Below are 20,478 nucleotides of genomic sequence, written 5' to 3'. Positions count from 1 at the left end.
TGTCCTGGGAGATTGAAGTGTTCTCCTACTGGTTTCTCTGTTTTGTGATTCTTGATGTCAGATTTATGTCCGTTTATTCTTTGGCGTAAGGTTTGGCCTGTTTGTCCAATATACAGAGCTGAAGGACACTGTTGGCATTTGATGGCATACACATATTAAACATTAAAAGCTTCCCTAAACAGGGCTGCCTTCAGATGTCTTCTTAAAGTTTGGTAGTTATTTTTCTCTTTGACATCTGGTGGGAGGGCATTCCACAGGGTGGGTGCCACCACCAAGAAGGCCCTCTGCCTGGTTCCCTGTACCTTGGCTTCTCGCACGGAGGGAGCCGCCAGAAGGTCCTCAGAGCTGGACCTAACTGTCCAGGCAGAACGATGGGGGTGGAGACGCTCCTTCAAGTCCACTGTTAGTACAAATGTATAGCTGCCAGACAATTTTCTTGCCTTCAGGGGTGTCACATAGCAACTAGGGACTCTTGAGGAATTTGTTCTTGGTGTGTTTTGATACAAAGGAGCCCAGATTGCCTGGCGAGCTTGTGGCTAAGGCTTGAAGGAAGCCTTTCCAGATTATATACTCTGAGCCAGGGTGGAGAGACCCCGTTGCTACAGAATCACAGAATTGTAGTGTTGGGAAGGGCCCTTCAAAGGCAATCCAGCCCAACCCACTGCAATCACAGCTAATCTGCAGGAATCCTCCGGGTGCAGCTGGACTTTGGTTCCCAGGGCCTGGGGTGGTGGTGATGGGAGTTGTAGTCAGACAGCTTTGAAAGGATCTTTGCCCCCAGCTGTAAGAAACTATTCTGCACCCTGTCTCAGGAACTTGCCATAGCAGAATAACAGCAACCTACCCCAAAAGGTTGTTGTGAACAGAAAGGGCTATCTCAATTATCGTCAGTACTGGAGTAGTTGCAGATAGACTCTGTTTTTTATTTAATAGCACATAGAGCTGGATAGCAAAAGCGCAATGACCTCTAGGTGGTTATCAGAAATATGAAATAAAACCTTAATATTCTCAGTAACAAAAAAAGGGGACTAAAATCAACACTAAGCAAAAGGAGATTAAAACAAGCATGTCTGGGTAGACTTTTAAATTGGCGTTGAACAGTACAGTCTGCCTTGTGTCAATAGGCCAGGAGTTCCAAAGTTAGGTTCTGTGGCTGCTGCCAAATTAATAATAATAATAATAATAATAATAATTTTTTATTTATTCCCCACCCTTCCCGGTTCAAAAACCGGGCTCAGGGCAGCTAACAAAAAATTTAAAACACTTAATTGATGCAACTGCATAAAATACAGTATAAAACGTGAATATAAATTCAGAATTCAAAAATCAATGGGGGGGGGAATCCATCCAATAAACATTAGATGATCACCAGAGCTAGCTGGGCAAGTTAGTCCTATTTGGGCCAGCGAGGAGACCAGGGGAGAATTAGCTGTGGGGGGGGACTTCCGGGTTAGCGCCATCGCCGAATGGCGGACTCCCTCCGAGCTCCGGAGGGAGTCGGCTCGGCAGGGGTCGGGTCCTACCGCGCCGGCGACGCGGGGACCCTTAAAAACCACGGGAACGGATCCCGTGGACATGGTGACTCGGCTGGCACCGTTATCGCCCTCCCGGCTCGTGAAGGAGCCTTTTTAAAGGCTACGGATCGGGCGCCGGGGAGTGGCGTGGTGCTTTGAGTCCTCCGCTTTCCCTGCCGGGCGCAGCCGCATGCCATCCGGCGGAGAGCGCTGGCTTCTTCCAAAGGAAATTCGGACAATTAACAACAACCCGTGAGTAATTGGGCAACCGGGTATAAAAGGAGGAAAAAAGAAAATTTTTTCCGGATCTGGCACGAGCGGGAGGGGATCCAAAAAGGAAGTCAGTCCCCTCCCTGATTGTAAACATGCTAAAACAAGGACTGAGAAACCAAGATCGATTTAGAAGTTTATTGATGACAAAAATTACTAACTCCACGATGTGAATTATAAGAACTGTGCTGGAGGAGAAGAGTCGAGGGTGAGAGGAAAAAGGCAACCCCCCCCCTGGGAACCGGGGCGATTCAGAGAACCTGGCGAAGAGAGATGGAGAATTTGACAGCTGTCAAAGGAGCTGTCAAAGCTGGAAAATATAAAGAGGACTTTGCTACAAGTTTTTTGCTGGTTAATTTTGTTACAATTTGATATAAATATGGATATAAACTGTCGGGAAAAAGAAACAACAATTTGACTTTTGGACTAGAGGATATAAAGTTATTGCAATCCCCCTAGAGGGGTTTCGGGACATTACAAGTGTCGTATGTGGAAAACTACTCTGGGATGTGCATAGGTCTTATCTCCTGGGAAAGCTGCAGAACTGAAATATTATTTTGTCTACAGAGGTGACCATAATACAATAGAATCTTCTATTGAAGCAAGAAAGGAACTGGACGTAAGTCTTTGTCCCTGAATAACAAACCTCTGTAGAGACACTAAGTTTTGAAACAAGAATGATTTGACAGCTGAACAAGACAGAAACCTGAGAAAACAAGAAATAAAAGAGTGAATGACTAAATACGACACGGAAAGAACAACGGGAGGAGCAACAAAAGATTAAGGAAAATTAAAGGCCTCTATTAGACTGGATTTATGAAGTTAAATATTATTAAAACAACCAAATCTGAAGAAACCGGCAAGATGGACTGAGAAAAATTTGGCTGTGGACTTAAGATCTCCAGGCCGACAACATATAGACAAATGGACATGGGGAATCAAAACCGGGGAAGGGAGGGGGAATCCTAGAATCCAAAGGCTTTGTAACCAATTTTTTTGAACTTTTCTATATATTTTATCTTATATCCTTTATAACTTTGATCCTATATGTTTTCGTTTTTTCTTTTTTTAGAAAGGGGGAACTCGTGGAAGGAATGAGAGCTGATCTTGGGGGGAAAATTTTGTTTTATTATAAGACGAGGAGTGATGTTAAGATTGTGTAAATTTAAATTGGTTTATGAGTAAAATATATTAGGCTTAAATTTGGGGATGAGAACTTGTGGAACCAACTTAGGGAAAGGGGAATACAGTCGGGAGGGGAAGGAGGAAGTCCCAGAAAGAAGGCTATGAAAAGAAGGGTCTAAACTAGTCTCTCTTTTTCTTTTTCTTCTTTATCTTTTTTATCTTTTCTATTCTGTTATTATTGGAAATTTTAATAAATATGATTATAAAAAAAAAAGAGAATTAGCTGTGGGATCCCAGAGCTGGTAATCTTCATAAAAAGGGGGATTTCTTTCCACTGTGGTCTGAATATTATGTGGCACCCTTGATGGTGCTGGTTCCACAGATCACACTGTTCTAGTGAGAGTCACCTGGTCCCAAGCTGTGAAGGGCTTTATGTAACATCTTGATCCTGGCTTTGCAAATGGGCAAGCAGTGTTTATTATCTGCAGACCCCTGCCAGCGACTGTGCTACTGCGTTCTCTTGAGCAAACAACCACAAAATCTCTCAACGCCGCAGTGTATTTCCAATAGATTCATATTGACATCAGAAGACACACAAGCAGGAAAGACCCTCACTCTCCTCTCCCGCAGAATCCAGATTCCATTGCTGCCTCTGACCACGGCCAAGAGGAACTCTGTCTAACTTCCATCCCATCTGAAGCTGCTCCGATAAAGTGTTTGTTTTGAAGCTCCGCCTCTCTGGGACCGACTAAGCAGCAGCAGCAGCTGCGTATGCAACCCTGTAATCCCTCTCTCGGCCGGGACTAAGTAGCGCTCTGTGTAACCTGGGAAGCTGGCGGCCCATCAGAGAATAGCCAGCTGCCAGCTGTCCTTTTCTGCAAGAAACCTAACATGCAAACTGGGCAGTAAGAAACCAGCGCTAATACCTGTCTCTTTATAAATAAAATATTGGTGCCGTAAAAATATATATCAAAGCGTCGCAGCAACAACAGAAAACCACACCATAAATACCACTAAGATTTTTTTTAAACAACAGCAGCAGCAACAACAACAACAACAACCAGATGTCCATTCTGAATTCCCTGCACAGGCCTAGAGGCGGAGAAAAGTTTCCAGCAGGCGTGTGAAAGTTGGCACAGAGGGCGCCTGCTGCCCTTTGCCCTTAGCTGTCGCAGACCAAGAGACCTGTGTAACGCCGGAAGACGCAGCCCCAAACCCCCTTCCTCTGCCAAACCGTTTTCCAAGTACCCCTCTCCAAGACAGGCACACACAGAGCAGTGGCGTAGCGTGGGTTGTCAGCACCCGGGCAAGGCAAGTAATTTGCGCCCCCTAACCCGTGGATTTGCGCCCCCTAACCCTAACCCCCAGATGTTGCGCCCGGTGCGGCCGGCCCCCCCTGCACCCCCCACGCTACGCCACTGACACAGAGACCCTGCGCGCGCGCGCCTCCTCCCGGGTCTTGATCGCTAGTGAGGAGTGGGGCGCGTAGAAATGTGGGGCTGGAAAACCACCACCCCCGGAGGGATCCCCCACCCTCGCCCCCTCCTCCTGCCAGGGCGCGTCCCCCTCCTCCAGCAACTCACCGATGGAGACCAGCTTGATGTGTTCCCGGTCCAGGAACTCCAGCGCCACTGAGACATTCTCCAGTTTCATTTGCCTGAAGTTGGGGCGCGCGTGGTACTTTCGGTACATCTTCTTCTGGCTCAGGACCTCGAGGAGACCGATGAGCTTCAAGCCGTCGCTCAGGTCCTTCTGCAAGTCGCCGATGCGCTTGTTCATGCATTTGAGGTGTTCGTTGCACCAGCGCGTAAAAGTGTTCTGCTGAATCTTCTTCCAGGGCGCGTCCTCGGCCAGGTCTTTCTCGGTGGCCGGCATCTCCTCCTGCTCCTCTTGATAATAAGTTTGGGGGGCCTGGTCGTAGTAACTGTTGCTATTCATCCTGAATTATTGCTATTTTGTTTCGGAGCGGAGAAGGAAGGAAGTGGGTCTGTCCGGTCCGAAGAGAGCAGCTCCGAAAAAGGCGAGCGAAGGAGCGCGAGCGAAAGGGACGAGGAGAGACCAAAATCCAAGCGCCGCAAAAAGTTGCTCGCGGCGAGTTGGGATCGACTAGCGGGGGGTGAAATTGAGCAGACGGAAGAGGAGGGAGAAAGGGCTCGGAACCCACCTTGTTTCTTTTAAATTGGGGGGCGGGGGGGTTCTTCCTGGGGTCTCCAACTTTCCTTCCCAAAATCCAGAGGCGCGGCGCTTCGCCCCGAAGAGGGTGAAAACAGTATCCAGAAAACGGATCAGCGAGGGTGGAGAAAATTAATCCACAAAAGCGGGCTGCTGCTTCTATTTTCTTTTGTTTCCCTTTTCTGATTCCTTCTTCCTTTCAGCTGGGATTTCGGAGGCAAGCGAAGAGAAGACAGGAAAGACAGGCAGGGAGGACAGCGAAGAGAGAGAGAGAGAGAAAAGAGGGCGTGTGTTGCGAGTTTTCCTGGCTCATTCAAAAGTGGAAGGTCCGGGGCAAAGGAGGGGTTTTTTAAAAGCTTTCCCCCACCCCACCCCTCGCCCCCCAACCAACCAACCAGCCACCCCCTTGTTCCACGTCAGGAGGAAGGACTCCCAGGAATGCCTGCGCTGTGACCATATACAACGATGAGATGAGTAACTGGCTCCCAATCGCCCCCTGAGATAATTCAGGAGCTGTGGATTGGGCGCTATGGATAGCAGAGGGGCAGGGATTGGCTCTGCCAGGAGCAGATCTCTCCCCCCCCCACCCCGTTACAAACTCCACTCTTCTCTACACCCCCCTCCAACCCAACCCACTTCTTCAGGCTGGAAAGTTAGGGATGTATCAGTTGCTATTTTTAAGATCCCCCCCGTCCACAAATGGGGGGGGGGTTGAATATTGTTAGGATTTGTCTTCTCTTGAATATGGGAAGGGGAGGGGGGCAGCAGCCAGCCTCTGGCCTCAGTTCTTTGGATCCAATTGCTGCTAGAAAGGGGGGGGAGTTTAAATGGAGGAGTTGGGGGGCCCCAAAAGGTTTGTTGGGGGTGGGAGCAGAAATGTAAGTTCTCAGAAGATCGGGAATCAGATGTGCCTTTGAAAGCCCACCGGATTAAATTCAGGGGAACCAATAATAATAATAATAATAAATTTTATTTATAACCCGCCCTCCCCAGCCAAAACCGGGCTCAGGGCGGCTAACACCAGGTATAAAAACAATTGATTAAAACACAACTTAAGAACAAGGCTAAAATACAACATTAAAATGCAGCCTCGTTTCAGTAGAAACTCGAATCAAAAACTTTTTGGGGATGAAAATGTCAAATCTTCACCATATCCAGACTGGTCCTACGTGGGCCAGGAAAAAGCCAGGGAAGTCCCCAAATAGGAGTTCCATCACAGAAGGAGAAAGGAAAAAGGATAGAGGGGGAGGGGATCAAGTTGATTCCAAGCCAAAGGCCAGGGGAGCGCACACACACACACACACACAAAGTGGGTTCAGAATGACTGAGCATCTTGAACCCATCACTTGTGGATGCAGTTACGGCAGCGTAAGAATTGGAAGAGCATCGGGGTTTTTTTTTAAAAGCCCAGCGTTTTAGAATTCTGAAAAGTATGGTTTGCAGAGGTGGGAAATCTTTAGACACACACACATCTCAGGGGAACAATGAGGCCCAGTTTGTGCAACTCAGCTGTCATCAGTTGACTCCTTGATACTCAAGCGGCAAGCCGCATGGAAGTTTCCCTGAGCAGAGGCCACAGCACAGGCGAGATTCGAACCCGAGTCTTCCACAATCAAGCTCACACACACCCTTTCTTGATCTACTTTGGCTTGCCCTCTTTGCAGAGGTTACAGTATATTAATAAAAATAAAGAAATCAGAAATAGAGGTGCAACATGAAGGATAGCTTTTACTCCAAAGAGTGAAGGGTCAGTACAGACATTATTATTATTATTATTATTATTATTATTATGTTTTATATATTCCCTTCCTCATAAGATCTCAGGGTATAAAATACAGGATAAAAACAAGTAAATAATTAAAAACAAAACATCAGAACAATAAGGCCACAGACACATTTAAAAGGCTCTTCAAGGCCTGGTTAAAGAGGTCCATTTCCTCCTGGGCCCTGGCCCCTAAAAATATATAATGAAGGCACCAGACATTGCTCACACATGGACACACACACACTCCCCTTTGCCATCCATGAATGAGGAACAAAACTATCCAAACCCCTCCTTCCCCTCCCACACTGCGCACAGCAAATACTTAAAATACTTTGAACTCTTCCCTTCCTCCCATTATTTTCATCCTCTCCCCCACCCCCCAAAACCACCCCTCACTCACGGTTAAAAAACAATTAATGGGATTATAACAATTTTTAAAAAACCCTAAAACTAGTTAAATGCAGATTATTATATACTATTTACAGTGGTACCTCGGGTTAAGAACTTAATTCGTTCTGGAGGTCCCTTCTTAACCTGAAACTGTTCTTAACCTGAGGTACCACTTTAGCTAATGGGGCCTCCCGCTGCTGCTGCTGCACGATTTCTGTTCTCATCCTGAAGCAAAGTTCTTAACCCAAGGTCCTATTTCTGGGTTAGCGGAGTCTGTAACCTGAAGTGTCTGTAACCTGAAGCGTCTGTAACCCAAGGTACCACTGTATATCCAAACTGAGGACCAATAGTATGACTCAGGGGTATGGCAAACTCTCTCTACTAAGAACTTCAGTGACATATTTTCTGGGTCATCGCCGATGATGTACATGTAGTTTTGGGAGCTGGTGGGGGAATCGGAGAGGGCGAATCAGTGATTCCCTTGCCTCGGGGAGTGCGCAAATGATATCACCCCGTCGAGCTGTGCATCCATGTGCGTTTTACGCACTGGAAGCTGCTGGAGTTTTCTCCTCTTCTGTGGTGTCACCCTGGCTCAAAAAAGGTGCCTTCTCATGGAACGGTTGAAAGCTGACTCCTCGCACAGCTGCAGGAGGGAGGGAGAGAGGCCCGGGCCCTGTTCCATTTTTCTCTTATGATGCCTCTGCCACCCAAAATAGCCCATGAGCTGTGCAGTCACCCTGACGTGCCGCGTCGAGAGGGGGTGCGGACCGGACGGGCAGCTCAAGGAGGGATTTGCCTTGTAAACAGCACCCACTCGGCTAACAGAGCTTCCACACTGGCCCGTCACAGGGGCCCAACTCGTAGGGGCATCAGCTTTCTCTGGAGGGGGGGGTGTGTGGAGTCCGGCAGGAAGTCCCAGGACAGAAGGCACTGACTGAGCGCCATTCGACCCCGAGGCCAGACACTCGACTAGTGGCATGTCAAAGCCAAAAGAGCATGCTCTCCAGCATTTCTCTGTTGAAAATAGGGACGTCCGACTCCATGATGAAGATGATCATTATTATTATTTTACTACTTGTACCCTGCCCATGGGACTGGGCTGCCCCAGCCACTCTAGGAGGTGAAATAAAATTTAAGGTCTTATGGCACGCGGGTGGCACTGTGGGTTAAACCACAGAGCCTTGTTGTTCTTTAGTCGTGTCTGACTCTTCGTGACCCCCTGGACCAGAGCACCCCAGGCCCTCCTGTCTTCTACTGCCTCCCGCAGTTTGGTCAAACTCATGCCAGTAGCTTCAAGAAAACTGTCCTCTGTTGTCCCCTTCTCCTTGTGCCCTCCATCTTTCCCAGCATCAGGGTCTTTTCCAGGGAGTCTTCTCTTCTCATGAGGTGGCCAAAGTCTTGGAGCCTCAGCTTCAGGATCTGTCCTTCCAGTGAGCACTCAGGGCTGATTTCCTTCAGAATGGAGAGGTTTGTTCTTCTTGCAGTCCATGGGACTCTCAGGAGTCTCCTCCAACACCAGAATTCAAAAGTATCCATTCTTCGGCGATCAGCCTTCTTTATGGTCCAGCTCTCACTTCTATACATCACTACTGGTAAGTATGGAAGTGAGAGCTAGACCATAAAGAAGGACCACAGAGCCTAGGACTTGCTGATCAGAAGGTTGGCGCTTCGAATCCCCGCAACGGGGTGAGCTCCCGTTGCTCGGTCCCTGCTCTTGCCAACCTAGCAGTTCAAAAGCACCTCAAAGTGCAAGTAGATAAATAGGTACCACTCTGGTGGGAACATAGCTGTCGTTTCCATTTTTTTAAGGGAAATTCCCTTATTCTGGATAGGATTCCTCGCAAGAAAAAAGTTGACAGCTATGGGCTGGAAGGTAAACGGCGTTTCCGTGCGCTGCTCTGGTTCGCCAGAAGCGGCTTAGTCCTGCTGGCCACATGTACGCTGTACGCTGGCTCCCTTGGCCAGTAAAGCGAGATGAGCGCCGCAACCCCAGAGTCGGCCACGACTGGACCTAATGGTCAGGGGTCCCTTTGCCCTTTACTATATATAATAAATGTTCATAAATGTACCAAGCAAACACATACATAAATATATAAACCACATGTCTGAAGCAGCACAGGAAAACAGCCCTGGAACCATTTTGGCTCCCAAACTGACCAAATGATTTCTCTGCAAGGTCAATGAAAATGGAAATGCCTCCCCATTGTCTTTTCCTTCACAAATCCTGTCTTTGAATAGGGTGAGCCTGTGACCTGGCTCAGGAACTAAGTATTTATCATTACAAAAGACTGGCCAGGCTCCCCAGGGTATCCAATCAAGTGAGCATTAACAGGTAATCTGCCAGACAGGAGGTAAACAACACACTCAGATTTCTGCTGTAGACCGCCTTTTCTGTGACCATCTTTCTCACAAAACATGGGGAGAGGTTGGCCCAAATCTCTCTCTTTTGGCTCCAAGAAGCTGACAAGCTTCTGTGTTTTTCATAAAGTTATCCCTAGTTGAAAAGCTTCTGTATTTTCTACTAGGGATTAGAGACACAGACATAGCAAGAGAAGATCAGAAAATATTCCTCTATGCGGCAAGGATGCTAATTGCTAAAAACTGGGAAAAAGAAACTGTGCCAACAAAAAAGGAATGGCAAGACAAACTGTTGAACTGGCTAGTTAACAGAGGCAATGAGAGATCACACAAGACAAGAGTTTCAAAAAGCATGGGGAGAATGCAGAGAATACTTCACAAAACAGTGCCCTAAAATACATACCTGGACTTGTTTCGATTAATGTCTGCAGGAGACTTTGTGGATATTCAAGTTATAATTAGAAAAATCTTAATAATTATTCATAAAGGAAACAGTTTCTAAGAAGTAAATAAGGAGCCCAGATACAGGATAAAGGAAGTCTTTTATTTGGTTGTTTGTATTGTTGTATGTTATGCTCATTGTATGTTATGTTCACGTTTAATGAGGGTGGATTTGTGTATTGGGGGGGTGGGTTATGTTATGTTGTAAATAAAATTCCAATAAAATATTTATTATCCCATCTCAAAAAAACACAACAAGAGTCTGGGAAGGTGAGAGACAAGTCGGGGTCAGAGGGATTTGAGGGGTTCCCCTCTTTTGCTACCAAACTGTTCCCTGTGCCAAAAAGCCAAGCCTTTGGCCACAGAAACAAGATCCCAACAGGTCTGTGAATCAGAATTGTGCCAGGAATTCTAGCTGAAACAATAGGGAAAAACGGGATTGTGAGCCACATGGATAGACTTTGCATGTCAGGGGTGAGTCAGCCATTTCCAAAGGGCAAAGTCACGCCTCGTGCAACTGATAGCAAGAGGGTCCTGCAAAGTTACAGATTTGGCTGGTGAGCAGAGACCAGGATCTGGGTCACGCTGGCACACGACCCATTTTGATCTCCCAGCCCCTTTGGTTGGCAAACACAGGAAGCTCCCTGGCGCCAAGTAAAGCCGTTGGCCCATCTAACCTCATATGTTCTGCTCGGACCGGCAGCACCTCTCTGTAATAATAATAATAAATAAATAAATAAAATAAATAAAATAAATAAAATAAAATAAAATAAAATAAAATAAAATAAAAATAATTTATTTATTTATACCCCACATGTGGCTGAGTTTCCCCAGCCACTCTGGGCGGCTCCGAATCAAGTGTTAAAAACAGTACGTTAAATATTAAAAACTTCCCTAAACAGGGCTGCCTTCAGATGTCTTTTAAAAATAAGATAGCTGCTTATTTCCTTCACATCTGAAGGGAGGGCGTTCCACAATGCGGGCGCCACCACTGAGAAGTCCCTCTGCCTGGTTCCCTGCAACTTCGCTTCTTGCAGTGAGGGAACTGCCAGAAGGCCCTCAGCGTTGGACCTCAGTGTCCGGGCTGAATGATGGGGGTGGAGACGCTCCTTCAGGTATACTGGACTGAGGCCGGTTAGGCCTTTCAAGGTCAGCACCAACACTTTGAATTGTGCTTGGAAACGTACTGGCAGCCAATGCAGATCTCTCAGGACCGGTGTTATGTGGTCTTGGCGGCCGCTCCCAGTCACCAGTCTAGCTGCCGCATTCTTTGCAGTTTCTGGGTCACCTTCAAAGGTAGCCCCACGTGAAGCGCACTGCAGTAGTCCAAGCGGGAGATAACCAGAGCATGCACCACTCTGGCAAGACAGTCCGCAGGCAGGTAGGGTCTCATCCTGCGTACCAGATGGAGCTTATAGACAGCTGCCCTGGACTCAGAACTGACCTGTGCCTCCATGGATAGATGCGAGTCCAAAATGACTCCCAGGCTGCGCACCTGGTCCTTCAGGGGCACAGTTGCCCCATTCAGGATCAGGGAGTCCTCCACACCAGCCCGCCCCCTGTCCCCCCAAAACAGTACTTCTGTCTTGTCACGATTCAACCTCAATCTGTTAGCCTTGCAAGGAGATGTCAGAATTCGAACCTGGGACCTGGTACTATACGCCACTGTGCTATGGATCTGAGCCAGACCATTGCTGTCTACACTGGCTGGCAGGGTCTCTCTAGGTTTTGAAGACGCCAAGGACTGAACCTGGGTTTTTCTGCAGGCTCTCTGTCACTGAAGAGGGGCCCTTTTTCAGCAAGGATTCTAATAGCCAAGAATTGGAAAAGTAATCACATCCCCACCAAAACAGACTGGTTAGCGAAAATAATTGGATATCTAAAATGTGCAAAGTTACATGCAGCAGCTGGGAGAGATCATCAGGGGGTTTGGGCTGGCAGTGGCGTAGCGTGGGGGTGCAAGGGGGGCTGGCCGCACCGGGCGCAACATCTGGGGGGGGCACGCTCGCTGCCTCCGGAGTCGCCGAAGAGCCTCGGGCGCAGGCTGTAGCGGAGCCGCATGTCTCGCGGAACCGACGAGCTGTGCACGCGTCCGGGCTGAAGGCGCCCGGCAGGCAGCGGCTCTCAGCGCTCGCCGCGGAGGACGCGCCAGGCAGCCCCTCCTCACAGCCCCGTCTCCGCCGCTGCTGCTGCAGCTGCTGGGCCGTTGCATTTTCCTCGCCTCTCTGCCCTCCTCCTCCGGGCAAGCGGCGTCGTTTGGGCAGCAGCGCCAGCGGCAACTTGCAGGTTAGGGGTTAGGGGGGGCGCGCAAATTACTTGCCTTGCCCCGGGTTAGGGGGCGCAAATTACTTGCGTTGCCCCGGGTGCTGACAACTCACGCTACGCCGCTGTGGGCTGGGTGTCCATCAATCTGCGGATGATACCCAGCTCTACCTCTCTTTCAAATCAGAACCAGTGAAGGCGGTGAAGGTCCTGTGTGAGTGTCTGGAGGCGGTTGGAGGATGGATGGCGGCTAACCGATTGAGGTTGAATCTTAACAAGACAGAAGTACTGTTTTGGGGGGACAGGAGGTGGGTGGGTGTGGAGGACTCCGTGTTTTGAGGGCTGAGCCAAAACGCCATCTCCTGTCATTTGCAGGTAGCAAATCTGGGCAAACAATTTTGGCGGGTTTCTGGGATGAAATGTCCACAGATCAAGCAAGGACGCGGTTCCTACCCTCGCCCTTCAGACAAGAGCTACTGCATACCAGCTGCCTAACGACGAATTATTTGGCGAAGTGATTTTGACCTCCCTGTGGCCCATTTCCTCGGCCAATCAGGGCTGCCGCTGGGACATCGATCCACTCATCCCTGCGATGCTGTGCTAGCCACCAGAGAACCTCCAGGCCTCAGCAGTGAGTGACAACTGATGCAAGGCCGATGGGCTAGCGATATCGTCCCACACAGAACCTGTATCTCTTCCAACTCACCCGCTTTCCCCAGGGACTCGTTGAATCACAGAGCAGGAGCTGGAGGGGCCTATTGTTACCTTAAAAAGCCTATTGTTATCGATTGTTATCTTAAAAAGCAGAGACATCACCTTGCCAACAAAGGTCCGTATAGTTAAAGCTCTGGTTTTCCCAGTAGTGATGTATGGAAGTGAGAGCTGGACCATCAAGAAGGCTGATCGCCGAAGAATGGATGCTTTTGAATTCTGGTGCTGGAGGAGACTCTGGAGAGTCCCATGGACTGCAAGAAGATCAGACCTCTCCATTCTGAAGGAAATCAGCCCTGAGTGCTCACTGGAAGGACAGATCCTGAAGCTGAGGCTCCAATACTTTGGCCACCTCAGGAGAAGAGAAGACTCCCTGGAAAAGACCCTGATGCGGGAAAGATGGAGGGCAAAGGAGAAGGGGAAAACAGAGGACGAGATGGTGGGACAGTGTTCTCGAAGCTACCAGCATGAGTTTGACCAAACTGTGGGAGGCAGTGGAAGACAGAAGTGCCTGGCGTGCTCTGGTCCAGGGGGTCACAAAGAGTCGGACATGAGTAAATGACTAAACAACAACAACAATTCATGCTTCCTGGACTGAGCTCAGACATTCAAGGCATGGCTACGTCTTGGCTCCTTTTTAAAACCCTGTCTGTGGGTTGCAAGCTCGAATTTTGTTAGATCACCTCCAACTGGTGAGTTACAGGTCAAGTGTCTCTCATTTAAATGATGTCCTTTACCCCATGAAATCTCCCCTCCGCTTGGCTCACTACCCCCGGCAGGGTTGCAGGCCGCTTGAGAACTCTTACCATGGCGTGCTCTGGTCCAGGGGGCACGAAGAGCCGGACATGACTAAACGACTAAACAGCAACAACATTGTTGCCTATAGTGTACTGGAAGAAGCAAAGATCACCAGTGTCAAAGCAATGATTCTTCAATTTCATTAGACTGGTCACGTTGTTTGGATGCCTGATGATCGGTCTTCCTAAGCAACTACAGTGGTACCTCGGGTTAAGTACTTAATTTGTTCTGGAGGTCTGTTCTTAACCTGAAACTGTTCTTAACCTGAAGCACCACTTTAGCTAATGGGGCCTCCTGCTGCTGCCGTGCCGCCAGAGCATGATTTCTGTTCTCATTCTGAAGCAAAGTTATTAACCCGAGGTAATATTTCTGGGTTAGCGCGTCTGTAACCTGAAGCGTCTGTATCCTGAAGTGTCTGTAACCCGAGGTACCACTGTACTCTATTCCAATCTTAAAAATGGAAAGCATTATGCTGGTGGCCAACAAAAGAGGTTTAAAGACTCTCTCAAGGCTAATCTTTAAAAATGTAGTATAGGTTAAAGGTAAAGGGACCCCGAACCATTAGGTCCAGTCATGGCCGACTCTGGGGTTGCGGCGCTCATCTCGCTTTATTGGCCGAGGGAGCCGGCGTACAGCTTCCAGGTCATGTGGCCAGCATGACTGAGCCGCTTCTGGCGAATCAGAGCAGCGCACGGAAACGCCGTTTACCTTCCCGCCGGAGCGGTACCTATTTATCTACTTGCACTTTGACGTGCTTTCGAACAGCTAGGTTGGCAGGAGCAGGGACTGAGCAACGGGAGCTCACCCCATCACGGGGATTCAAACCGCCGACCTTCTGATCGGCAAGTCCTAGGCTCTGTGGTTTAACCCACAGCACCACCCGTGTATAATGTAGTATGAGCACCAACAGTTGGGAAACACTGGCCTGCGAGTGCTCCAGTTGGAGAACAGCCTTTGCCAAAGGTGTCATGGGCTTTGAAGACACTTGAACTCAGGACGCAAGGGAGAAACGTGCTAAGAGGAAGGCACGCTTAGCAAACCCTCACCGGGATCAACTCCAGCCTGGAAACCAATGTCCCCACTGTGGAAGGACGTGTGGGTCCAGAATTGGCCTCCACAGTCACTTACGGACTCACTGTTAAAACCATGTTTATGGAAGACAATCTTACTCGGCTAGGAGGGATCACCAGAGAAGACGAGATTTCCCTGCAAACATACTCTGAGCCACAGCCCTTTGGTGCCAACTTTGGAAAGCAGGTTGCAGGACAATTTCCCAAGGTTTTTTTCTTTTTAATGCACAACAGCTTCTTGGCTATTACAACAGCGTGGGGACTGGAGACAGAGTAGGACCTTCCTAAGTGCATATCTGGTCAGAGAGTGGGGGGGTGAGGGGGGCTGCTTTCAGGCAGGCAGTGACCGTACGAAAATAGGGATGTTACCAACACGTCCAATTTTATCTGCGAAACACTTGACGGTGCGCCGGGAGAGACACTCACAGTCCGGCCAGCCGATTACCTCTCCTTGAAGTCATTTCCAGAACCCTGCTGTGCCAAAAAGGGTAATGAAGAAGGGGGGGCTCCTTACTCCCGCCCCACCCATTCTCAAAGTGTTTTCGTGGCCAAAGAACAGAGTGTAATTCAGGACTGCGGACCCTGCAACAGACCCTCCAAATGTCCCTGTTTTCCAGGGACAGTTCTGTGTTTTTATATATGTTGGAAGCTGCCCAGAGTGCCTGGGGCAACCCAATACCCAATCAGATGGCCAGGGTATAAATAATAAAAATTATTATTATTATTATTATTATTATTATTATTATTATTATTAGTGCTTTTTTCTGGGGGGACACAGAGGTACGCATACCCCTAAATATTTTGTGAATTTAAGTTTGGCCTCACTGAGGGGCAGTATTTCAATAGGAGTAGGAAAATGAGAGTACTGTATTTTCTGGTGTATAAGACTACTTTTTAACCCAGGAAAATCTTCTCAAAAGTCGGAGGTTGTCTTAGATGCCGGCTACAACAGCAGCTCCTGCAGCAACTCCCCGCCAAAGGACAAAACGACAGCAAATTAAATCAGAGGACACTAAGCTCTCTAGATGAAGAAGAAATACGCTTGAAAATTGGCCCCAGAAGCCAAACAAGTAAATAATTAAAAACAAAACAGCAAAACAATAAATGCCCTGCTTCCCACAAACACTTATTATTATTATTATTATTATTATTATTATTATTATTATTATTATTATTATATAGGATATCCTATAAAGCAGGGTTATTTTGGGGCATAGGAATTCGTTCATTTCCCCCTAAAAATATAGTCTGGCCCCCCACAGGGTCTGAAGGACAGTGGACTGGCCCACGGCTGAAAAAGTTTGGTGACCCCTGGTCTAGCATGACTAAACCACTTCTGGCACCGTGGAATACCATGACAGAAACAAGAGTGAATGGAAACGCTGTTTAATTTCCCGCTGCAGCGGTCCCTATTTATCTGCTTTCACTGGCATGCTTTCGAACTGCTAGGTTGGCAGGAACTGGAACAGAGCAACGGGAACTCTGTTGTGGGGATTCGAACCACCAACCTTCTGATCGGCAAGCCCAAGAGGCTCAGTGGTTTAGACCACAGCGCCCCCCGTGTCCCTAATTGGAAAGGTAAGTCATCAGCAATGAAGAAAGCACATCAAGATTGCTCACGACAAAGCTGAACAATCTCAATATAAATTAAGGTTACCAGATTTTTTTCAATGAATCTGGGGACACTTTTCAACTTTAGTAGGAACGATAGGATTTTGTCAGGGGAGTTGATTTGTAAATCCGGGGACTGTCCCCGGGAAACGGGGACATCTGGTAACCTTAACATAAATCGTAAGATCTAGAAAAACAAAGATGCTAATAAATGATAGCAAACAAACCTAGACAGCGTCTTAAAAAGCAGAGACATCACCTTGCCGACAAAAGTCTGTATAGTTAAAGCTATGGTTTTCCCAGTAGTGATGTATGGAAGTGAGAGCTGGACCATCAAGAAGGCTGATCGCCAAAGAATGGAAGCTTTTGAATTCTGGTGCTGGAGGAGACTCTTGAGAGTCCCATGGACTGCAAGAAGATCAAACCTCTCCATTCTGAAGGAAATCAGCCCTGAGTGCTCACTGGAAGGACAGATCCTGAAGCTGAGGCTCCAAGACTTTGGCCACCTCATGAGAAGAGAAGACTCCCTGGAAAAGACCCTGATGTTGGGAAAGATGGAGGGCACAAGGAGAAGGGGACGACAGAGGACGAGATGGTGGGACAGCGTTCTTGAAGCTACCAGCATGAGTTTGACCAAGCTGTGGCAGGCAGTGGAAGACAGGAGGGCCTGGCGTGCTCTGGTCCAGGGGGTCACGAAGAGTCGGACACGACTAAACGACTAAACAACAACAATAATTGATACTGAGAGCACCAGCAAACCCCCTTAAACAATACCCCGGCCCAATATTTTATCTGCCTTTCTTTCATGGGAGTGCTTTATCGAAAAAATATCAGCAATCCTTTCCAGTTCCTGTTTGTTTGAAACAGGAATTGCAAAGGGAATGTCTAGAGGCCGGAGAGCGGGGTGAGTCGAATGTTGTCCCCGGCGATCCTCTTCTCTCCGACAGAACGATGTGTGCAGTGACGGGTGCCCAGACACAGTGTCCTTTGTCCTTTGGAGAAAACGTGGTCTGATATTCTAGCCGGCTGTGATTCAGGCTGGACTGACCTAGTGGGTTATTTCAATCTAGGAAAGCTCCTGACGAATGCTATGTGCTGCCTTCGGCTTTCTCATGCCAGCTGGAGCGAGGGACGGCTTCTAGCGGCCACTCTGCCCCCACCTGCCCGTCAGACACACATTTATGCACAAACATGAGTCACGCATGTGCTGGCTGTGGCTCAAAAGGGCCTCGCAGACCCTCCAAGGGCCCCTATTTCCCAGGGATAGTCCCCGATTTAAGTTCAGAAGCTGTCCCGGTTTTTGATTTGATCCCAGAATGTCCGGCTTTTCCTTAGGACGTCCCTATTTTCACTGGCTAAACACTGGAGGGTATGGAATTATGTGACTCCTGAGCCAAGGAAATAAGTAACTACACAACCTTTAGAAAACACCTGAAGGCAGCCCTCCAAAGGGAAGGTTTTTCCCCATGTTTAATGTTTTATTATGCACTATAGCAGGGGCCAGCTATAAAAGGATTTTTTAAAAAACATTTTTTTATGAGCAGGTATTTAATAATCATTTAATACTTTCATAAGCAGGTATTTGATACTTAGATTTTAGAGATAGCTCACATATTTTTTTAAATAGGTGGAGATTTAATACACGTTTCGTGGTATATTTAAAAATGCATAACTTTGACATTAAGGGTTTTGTATTCATAACCTAGGGATATTGAACGGTTTCTATTATAGGAATGTCACATAATCTGATATTCTTGCTTATATTAGCATGGTTGTTAGAGTTTGCGTTGCATGCATGAGGCCTATTATTACCGTATTTTTCGCCCTATAGGACGCACTTTCCCCCCTCCAAAAATGAAGGGGAAATGTGTGTGCGTCCTATGGGGCGAATGCAGGCTTTCGCTGAAGCATGGAGAGCGAGAGGGGTCGGTGCGCACCGGCCCCTCTCGCTCCCCAGGCTTCAGGAAGCTATCTGCAAGCCTTGGGAGCCCAGCGGGAACTCCTGCTGGGCTCCCCAGGCTTGCGCACAGCTGCCTGCAGCCCGAAGCCCAGGGAGTGCGGCGCTGTGCACTCTGGGCTTCGGGCAGTTCTCTTGCAGATAGCAGCCTGTTCTGGGGGCTGGGGTCGGGGGAAGCGCAGGCTTCCCCCACCCCATCCCCGTGCCTGGGGGGGGGTTAAATAATTTTTTTTTATACACCCTTTGGATCCCCAAACCCCACCCCGTCCCCTTTCCCGGTTTCAATCCCTAATCAATCAATAATTTGTCTTTTTCTTTTATTCTTTTTTTCTTTTATTCTGTTTTGATATCAGTATGAAAAGTGGGGAATTCGTGGAAAGGAATTTGGGTCGACTTTAGAAAAAAGAATGAGTACTGAGGTATAAATTTTGAGGTTTATAAGGTAAAATTGGTTTTTTAAAATGAATTAAGTATAAAAAGGTTAAAAACTGGGGATAAGAACTTGTTGAATTTACAATTCGAATGGGAATATAAGAAGGGGAGGTGCGGGGAAGTCAGGGAAATATGTTATAGAAAATAAGGATTGCAAATTGTATATGTTTTTAATTTTTCTCTTTGTTTTTTCTTTTTGGCTTTTAAAAATGGAAAATTCCTAATAAATATTTATTAAAAAATAATATTTTTTTTTAATCCCCCCCCCAACTAGGTGCACCCTAAGGGCCGGCGCACCCTATACAGCGAAAAAAACGGTAATTGAATTTAAAATGGTGGTGAGGTGGGAACAACGTCCAGTGGCGATTTTGGACGAGGAAGGAGGCAACTGCAAAAACAGATGTGGCAAAGCTCTTCCGACACCGCTGGGTCTTTGGCGATATCCATCTTCAAATGTCTGAAGGGCTGTCCGGTGGAAGATGGAGAGAGATTGTTTCCTGTTGCCCCAGAGGAGAAGACTCGAACCCGTGGTTTCAAATGACATTGAAACAGATTCCCATTAAACATCAGGAAGAACTTTACGGCGGCAAGAGCTATTCGACAGGGGGACGGTGGTGGGCTCTCCTATCTTGGAGGTTTACCCTGTCGCCCAAGACCACCAAGACCCCAAAACATCATTCATACATACATCACAGAAGGAGGCAAGTCTACAACAAAAATCGTGTTTGCCAGGATACCTGCTTTACCTGGGAAGCCTGGCCATTCTTTTGTGATGGTTAATACTGGAACTTCAAATGTCTGTATAAAGGCTTGTGCACCATTATTCAGGGTTCTCCTCCCTCCTGCACGGGGTCAGATTTGGGTTCGATGAGGCCCTAAGCTACTGAAGGTCATGGGGCCCTTTCTACGTCCATCTGTCCTTTGTCAACAACAAATTGTTGCTGTTTTTTGTGTTGAATATATGCCACATGGTAATTTATGGACCTCATAGGTATCTCAATCCATTTGCACGTGTTGCCATACAACAAGTCCTTGCAGAATGTCGGCACCCTCTATATAGAGAGGAGCAAAGCAGGGATATTTGAGGGAGCAGGCTAGCAGGCGGGGCCCACGACTTACATCAGAGGAGCCTACACAACACAAAACACGCTTGCTGTGTGTAGTTTTTATTTTATTTGTTTCTTATCTTCTATTTTGGAAATGTACATCCAGGTTTTTTTTCCTTCAAGTTTTTTGGGGCCCCCAAGAGAGTGGGGCCCTAAGCTAGAGCTTCTTGAGCGTATACATAAATCCGCCGGGTGAGTGGGGAACGGCTGCAGCCGCTCCGAATCGGGCCCCGTGAGGCAAAGGATTGGGCCCCTCTCTCTGCCGTGGGCCGATCTCTCTGCAAAAGAGGGTGGGTTGACGGGCAAGACAGAGGCATCCTGGCAGCAGCTGCGTCCAGGGATTCCTGAATGGCCGAGCTCAGGGGTAACGTGGGAGGGGGGAAAATCTATTAATATCGTGCCGAGTCGGGGGGGCCGGACGCAGCCAAAGGCCAGGAATTCTCCTCCTCTCCCCTGCAGGGCCAGCAGCCTCATGAGTCGCAGTCTTTTCCCAGGA

The 20,478-nt window shown here is 48.0% G+C and overlaps 1 protein-coding gene across 4 annotated transcripts in view; it reads right to left on the bottom strand.

The window, feature by feature from the left end:
• FLNC (filamin C) overlaps window positions 1-5,398 on the bottom strand; it is a 132,580-nt gene extending 127,182 nt beyond the window's left edge. For all 4 annotated transcript variants that reach the window (XM_082238677.1, XM_082238678.1, XM_082238679.1 and 1 more), the window contains exon 1: window positions 4,493-5,398. In XM_082238677.1, the coding sequence (XP_082094803.1) occupies window positions 4,493-4,847 (355 nt within the window). In that variant the 5' untranslated portion in view covers window positions 4,848-5,398. The remainder of the gene's footprint in view (window positions 1-4,492) is intronic.
• Window positions 5,399-20,478: the final 15,080 nt, after the last annotated feature.

This window comes from Podarcis vaucheri, assembly GCF_965113315.1.
Source record: "Podarcis vaucheri genome assembly, chromosome: 10".
NCBI classification, from domain to species: Eukaryota; Metazoa; Chordata; class Lepidosauria; order Squamata; family Lacertidae; genus Podarcis; species Podarcis vaucheri.
The sequence above is the reverse complement of the archived record's forward strand: the minus strand, read 5'-3'. Positions and strand labels throughout refer to the sequence as shown.